Raw genomic sequence first — 6,871 nt, 5'->3', positions numbered from 1 at the left:
CTTCTTTTTCAGATAATAATCCAATTGCATCTTGAATGACTCAGTAGAACCTGCCTCCACCATAATCTCAAGCAGCATATTCCAGATCCTAAAAACTCCCTACGTAAAAACGTTTCTCTTCATGTCTCCATTGCTTCTTTTGCCTAATACCTTCAATCTGTGCCCTCTGGTTCTTGGTCCTTCCACCATTGAAAACGCTATCTCCCTATCAACTCAGTCCAAACCTCTCACGATTTTGAAGACCTCTATCAAATCTTCTCTCAACCTCTTCTTCTCCAAGGAAAACAGTTCCAGCTTCTCCAATCTATCTGCATAACTGAAATTTCTCATCCCTGGAACCATGCTTATGAATCTTTTTTTCAATCTCTATAATGCTTCGCATCTTTCCTAAAACTGGACACAATCGTCTAATTGAGGCTGATCCAGTGTTTTATACAAGTTTAATTTAACCTCCTTCCTCTTGTACTCTATGCCACTATTAATAAAGCTTAGGATGCTGTATGCTTTATTAACTGCTCTCCCAATCTGTCTTTCCACCTTTAATGACTTATGCTCACCCAAATGAATTCAATGCTAGCATATACGCAAGATATGTCAGCAGAAGTGCACTGATGAATTCTACTACATGGGTGAGGAGTTTTGCAAACTGACGGTTGCTTTGTACAGATAGAAAGCATTGCATTAACATGTGAAGTATTCTACTTGTCCAAGTTGAGTGTGCTTGCAGAATTGCAGCATATTGCACACCAGTAATATCAATTACTTTGATCAGCAAACATTTTTTGTTTTACAAAGCTGCAGCTCATTTGAACATGTTAAAAATTGGTTCTAAGAAACTGTAAGGAGTAGCAATGCCTGTTCCTCCTAACTTATGGTCAGGCGAATGACAAATCTGAAAATATGTCATAAAAGGTTACAATCTGAAACACTTACGAAGCCAATTTTCTCTTTTTTTCCAATCAAATAACATAAGGATATATTTACCTTTTTATCCAGGGAATACTGTTTCCTACATTTTACAATTTAATCACATTTCATTTATAGATTAAAGGTTGTGCCAAGAGCTGTTCTTCAGCAAGAAAAAGTAATTTAAATCAGACAAGGCTTTGATTGAGGATAATAACTGTTCAGCAAGGGGATGGTCAACTGGACTGTAAGTAAAGCAGGATCGCAATTTATAATTCGGAGGCTAGAAATTATGCCGTATAATATTGCTGTGTGAGATCCTACTGTGTTTGTACGAATTGAGTTTTAAGAGACATTAACCTGTTTCAAAGGAATATGTTAAGCATTTGGATAATATTGCACAGCATAATAAATAGATTTCAAACTGTTGTAGCATCAGAGGGAAACCCTTTATCATCTGATTTTATAAATTGTCCTACTGTGAAAACTCAATTTAGCTAAAGTACCTTACCTTACACAGGCAAGGAGTTAGATGGCTGATATGTCACTAACTATACATACTGCAGGTTAAATCTGCTGATTGATCTACATGACAGATCCCCAAAGGTCCACTTGATCACGAATTAATTTTGACACTTACCACTATTATTCCAAAACCCTTAGGAAAAGATGTATCATGGCAAATATTATACAAGTTTGTTTTCTCTTCATACACACCGTATTGTCCAACGCACAATCCCTCAACAGTCTGCCACCACAGTTTTGAAAAGGATGCTCAGGCGGATTTTTTTCTTCTACAAACACAACATTCAATGACATAACCCGCTCTAAAATGTATATTATGGGTATCAAAACCACCTTAAAATCATTTTTCAGCTCGCTGTCTTTGAAAGAAAAATTCAATTGCAGTATTGGGTATAGTTTTATCTGTTAATAACTTTTATTTTTTTTAGTATTAGCTTTTTCTTAACTGTTTAAGTATATTGATATACCGCAAATACACATGATAGGCACACACACACACTTAAGATATGACATCCGATTTACATACGACTGTTACAAAGTGCGTTTATTCGTTTTGAAAATGATTTTTTTGAAGGCCTTTCGGAAGTCCCTGTTAAAGATTGTGTAGATGATGGGGTTTAAAGAACTGTTGCAGTAGCCGATCCAAAAGAAAAAGTTAAAGAGGGGGTCGGGGATGGAGCAGTTCTCCCTGCAGATTGCTTTCAGGCTGTAGGTGAAGAAAAAGGGAAACCAACACAGCACAAAGACCCCGATCACCACGGCCAGTACGAAGGTGAAGCGCTTCTCTCTCAACTGGGCCACTTTGCTCTTGCTCAGTTTGGAGGCGGGACGCTTTCTGGGCTCCAGGAATAACTGAGATGCCCTGTTGCTGGCCCAGGACAAGCGGTTCTGCTGTGCCGTGGGGCAGCAGCTGGGGGGCTGCACCTTCCTGGGCTCGGGGCACTTGGAGCCCCTGGGCTTGGTTTCCGAGGAGGAACTCTCCTCCAGGTCGATGTCTTCCAGCTCCTCCTGCCTCTGGTTGCTGCACGAACTCTGGCTGCTGGGACTCTCGGGGTCGACCTTCCCCTTGCCGGCGAAGCAGGTCTCCGAGTGGGAGGTTTGCCTCTCCACCCCGTTCCTGGCTACCGACACCACCGAGGTCCTTTGCTTGGCCACCCTGTAGATTCGGAAGTAGACCAGGATCATGATCATACACGGGGCGAAGAAAGAGACGATGCAAGAGGACAGGATGTACCAGGTATCGTCGTTAAGTTCACAGCACCCTTGCTTACTGCTGTCCATGGTAACCAAAGGTGGGAAGGAGATGATTGCAGATATAAGCCACACTACGGCAATCATGCATTTGATGCGTTTGGGAGTTCTCTTTAGATTATATTCGACAGCACGGGTTACTGACCAGTATCTGTCCAGACTTATAGCACACAGATGCACAATCGAGGAGGTGCAGAAGAGGACATCCAGGGCTAGATAGATACCGCACCAAATACTCCCAAAATACCAGTAGCCCATCACCTCGTTGGCAAGAGAGAAAGGGATGACTAGTGCGGCCACCAGGATGTCAGCCGAGGCCAGAGACACGAGGAACAGGTTCTGGGGAGGCCTCAGAGCTCTGCTGGTAAATACAGCCACCACCACTAGGATGTTCCCCACCATGGTGAGCAGGATAATAAACGTGACCACCAGGCTGACCAGGGCAGTGGCCGTCGGGGTGTAGTGAGGGAGCAGCTTCTCAGAGTCGGTGCCATTCTCCCCTTCGGATCGGTTAGCATCAGGCTGGCCGCAAATCTCCATGCCCATCACATTTTCAGCCCCATTTTGCAGCCTCGCAGCCCTGGGCTCACCCTCCAAGCCTGGCCGTCCCTATTCGCTCCAACACTCACATTGCCTCTCGCCTCCTCCATCCCTGGCAGTCTCAATGATGGCATAATGATCAAATCTCCCGAAGCATCTCAGATGACAGAGTCGATTCTAAAATCCCAGCTGCCTTGTGCTGTTGCCCCCTCACTCTGGGAGGGGCTGGTGTGTTGGAGGGTCAGTATCCAGAGCTCCCGGATAACTCTAACAGTTTGTATTTCTCTCTACCCGCTCAACCTTTACAAAGCTCCCAGACCCTGACGTCAACCTAATCGGCCAACCAACCAGTGTTCGACTTCAGCAAGGACATGGGGGTTTTTCCCCTCGTAATAAGTACTGTGCAGCATGTTTGAAACAGTGTGAGAGAGTCGGTATTCCAGCAGGAAGATGTGATCGAAACCACTGCGGCTCACACCCCTAGTTAAAAAGGCAAGACGTTTGTTGCCCAGATCTTTGCTATTGCTACTCTAATGATTTTTTAGTTTGCCTTATTTATATCAAGAACAGAGTTGAGCAAATACTTCCACCGCTGCGCTTGTACATCTGACGCTGTTTCACATTAATCACTTGAGGTTAAGTAACTTCAGACAGACCCACGCCTCCGTAAAGAAGAGATGATTTTGAAATAATTGTATTGTGGTTTTAATATAAAAAGATTAACAATAGCTGTAAACTTGTTAAAATGAGTCCATCACTTAAATGCTGGCGAAAGCTCAGCCGGGGATTGGGGGCGGCCAGGGGTCTGGGTCCAATTCCCACTGAAGTGGAATATTTGGGTTCAGTTCCGTTTGCCTGCATTCTGAAACACAGCATATATATATACATATATATATGTTTTAAGTGTGAATGAAACAATTTAATCATTTAATCGGTCTCCAATGGGCTTGGAAACGCACAACTATTCTCCGCTCTCGATAGTAACATTGGAAATAAATAGAATTGAGTCAAGCAAAACTCGCCGCAACACCGATTCATCTCTGACTGGAGCCGTGGCTAAAAGCTTATTGCACTAACCTTGTTTTATAAACAATATGAAATGTTTATGTTTCTGACCCATTTCCGTACATTTTCTTAAATGATCCTTGGGATCAGAGAGGTCACAATTTCCTGATTGGAATAGAAACAGGCAGTTCTGTGATATACGAAAAAGCCTTTGTACTGAACAAACTCCAGGCGAGTGCATCCGCTCTCTGTAAATATCATCACACACACGCTTCGGATTTCCTCAGCAGCCCATTCCGCTCGATGACAATCTGGAAATCATGTTTGTAAATAACCTTTAGTCAAGGTAAGAGAGAAACAGCAACTTCTATACTTCACCTAATATAGACCCGGCAATAAGCAAAGAGAATAGCCCCGTTCAAAAGCAGGGATTTGAAGAGACTCTTAAAGGTGGGACAGCAATAGCAAGGGGAGGGTTGAGGGAGAGAGCTTTGGAGATTAAGGGCAAGATTCTGTTGGGTGGGCAAGAAGGAAATTCGCACGAAAAAAATTCATTTATATGTGTTTTTCGCCACTGCTGGATCCCTCAAGCCAAAGAAGTACTTTTTGAAGTGTTTCACTTTTGTAATGTAGGAAACTCGGAAGTCAATCTGCGCACAGCAAGCTCCCGCAAACAACAATGTGAAAATGATCAGATAATCGTTCTTTTGTGACGTTGATTTAGGGATAATTATTGGCCAGGACATCAGGATTAACTTCTCTGTTCTTCTTCAAAATAGCACCATGGGTTCGTTTTCGCCCACCTGAGCAGATAGATGGGGCCTTGGTTTGAAAGACAGCAACTCCAACGTGCAACACTCCCTCAGTACTGCACTAGAGTGTCAGCTTTGATTTTAAAAGAGCAATTTGAAAGGTACAAAGGGCAGGGGTTGGGTTATTGAAGCTGTAATAAGAAGGTCCACAGAGCTTTGTGAAAGGTGAATTTTAAATTCATGCCTTTAGAGACACCAGGCTCAGTGGAGATTGCCAAGGATTGGGAAGTGGGGGTTTTATGCAAGGCTAGTTGCCTGTGAGGATATCTTGAAATGTATCAGAACCACAGAATTGTTACAGTACAAGAGGCCATTCAGCCCATCAAGTCTTCACTGGCTTTCTGAAAAAGCAATTTACCGAGTGCCATTCCTCCGTCTTCCTCCATAGCTCTGCACATTCTTCCTTTTCAGATAATAATCTACACAGCTGCTGGGTCAAAATCCTGGAATTCCCTCCCTAACAGCACTGTGGGTGCATCTACACCACAAAGACTGCAGCGGTTCAAGAAGGCAGCTCCCCACCACCTTCTCAAGGGCAATTTAGCTGGGGAGGAGGGTGAAGGGGACATTGAGAAAGCTAAGTATAGCTGCAAGGAGGGTTTTTCCAGGGCAATGGAGTGAGATAGAGGCAGAGATGGACAATGTTAGGGAATTAGTCTAGGCTGGTGTTCGGGATGTAGGGTTGAAGCTGGGATTAGGTGGACACCAACACATTAGCCCGACACGCAGTCTGGAAAGGCAATGGAATAGAGAGGAGAGGCTGGGTTTTTTTCTTAGAAATAAGGGACATTGTCATTCCAGTTACACCTGCTGGAAACTCTGTTCAAGCTATAGATTAATAGTAAATCTTTATGTGGCTGTGCTCCAGAACTAGTGGCAGGCGGGTTGCAGAGAGGAAGAAGTTAAAAATCAAGGGACAGTTTGAGGTTAAGATCAGATCATTAAATACAGCAGCAGTGGAAATGTAAACTCCCAGTGTCTAGTGCCTAAAAAAACTATCAGGAATTCTGACGAACAAAAAAGGATTTTCACATGTCTAATTAATTATTATGTATGAACACTTAGGCTCTGGGTGTAAATAGTTACATGAATGGCGTTTGGAAGAAACAACCATGCGAATCAAATTGGAGCTTGTGGAAGACTAGTCCTTAAATGCCCCATTACCCCATTTGTGAGGTGTTCAGTGCCTATGCTACATTTGGGAGATTCCCCGAGTGTATGTTGCTGTCGATTCAGCTGGTTCCCTTATTCTGTATCTGAAGCTGACTGTGAACATGGTTGAAGACAAGAAAGTGCCAAGAAAGTGCAGAGAAAGTTGCCAGCAAAGGGCAGCAAGAAGAGAAGATCCAGGAAGGAAAGTTACTCCATCTACACCTACAAAGTGATGAAGCAGATTCACCCTGACACCAGCATCTCCTCCGAGGCCGTGAGCATCAGGGACTCATTTGTGAACGATATTTTCGAGCGCATTGCGGGTGAGGCTTCCCGCCTGGCCCATTACAACAAGCGCAGAACCATCAGCTCCCGGGAGATCCAGATCGCTGTGCGCCTGCTGCTGCCTAGTGAACTGGCCAAGCACACCATGTCGAAAGGGACAAAGGCAGTGACCAAGTACACCAGTTAAATTTCACAATGGACTGAAAAGCACATTAGCCCAATCTTCACAGGTTCTGGACAGCCCTGTGTTCTTCTTCCCCAGGAGGCTATGTCGAAATTTACAATGACTCCCTGTTAGAGGGGGGAAGGTGCATGGTTTACTGGGCAATTAAGCGTGCCCCATATTCCAGCAGCTTGAGATCAGCTGCTTCTGATCTTGCAGTGCACAGTTTTGA

At 44.0% G+C, this 6,871-nt stretch overlaps 2 protein-coding genes across 2 annotated transcripts; one reads left to right on the top strand and one right to left on the bottom strand.

Moving 5' to 3' along the window:
* Positions 1-1,880: 1,880 nt before the first annotated feature.
* Positions 1,881-3,479, bottom strand: LOC121281210 (alpha-2Db adrenergic receptor-like). Its single transcript, XM_041193991.1, has one exon. It carries the CDS (start codon positions 3,226-3,228, stop codon positions 1,963-1,965), a length of 1,266 nt encoding a protein of 421 aa, XP_041049925.1. The 5' UTR covers positions 3,229-3,479; the 3' UTR covers positions 1,881-1,962.
* Positions 3,480-3,967: 488 nt separating this feature from the next.
* LOC121281458 (late histone H2B.L4-like) lies at positions 3,968-6,663 on the top strand. The gene is made up of 2 exons (XM_041194404.1): positions 3,968-4,071; positions 6,324-6,663. Exons 1-2 carry the CDS (start codon positions 3,968-3,970, stop codon positions 6,661-6,663), a joined length of 444 nt encoding a protein of 147 aa, XP_041050338.1.
* Positions 6,664-6,871: the final 208 nt, after the last annotated feature.

This window comes from Carcharodon carcharias, chromosome 8, assembly GCF_017639515.1.
Source record: "Carcharodon carcharias isolate sCarCar2 chromosome 8, sCarCar2.pri, whole genome shotgun sequence".
NCBI lineage: Eukaryota > Metazoa > Chordata > Chondrichthyes > Lamniformes > Lamnidae > Carcharodon > Carcharodon carcharias.
Note: the sequence above shows the minus strand (reverse complement) of the source record. Positions and strands in the feature narration are given on the sequence as shown.

What these genes read in the sequence shown, in the direction of transcription:
- LOC121281210 (XM_041193991.1), bottom strand. Translation starts at nt 3,228, where the DNA reads ATGGGCATGGAGATTTGCGGCCAGCCTGATGCTAACCGATCCGAAGGG.
- LOC121281458 (XM_041194404.1), top strand. Translation starts at nt 3,968, where the DNA reads ATGAGTCCATCACTTAAATGCTGGCGAAAGCTCAGCCGGGGATTGGGG. An exon ending in GAATATTTGGGTTCAGTTCC is followed by an intron (nt 4,072 to 6,323) that starts GTTTGCCTGCAT and finishes ACATGGTTGAAG; the next exon opens with ACAAGAAAGTGCCAAGAAAG.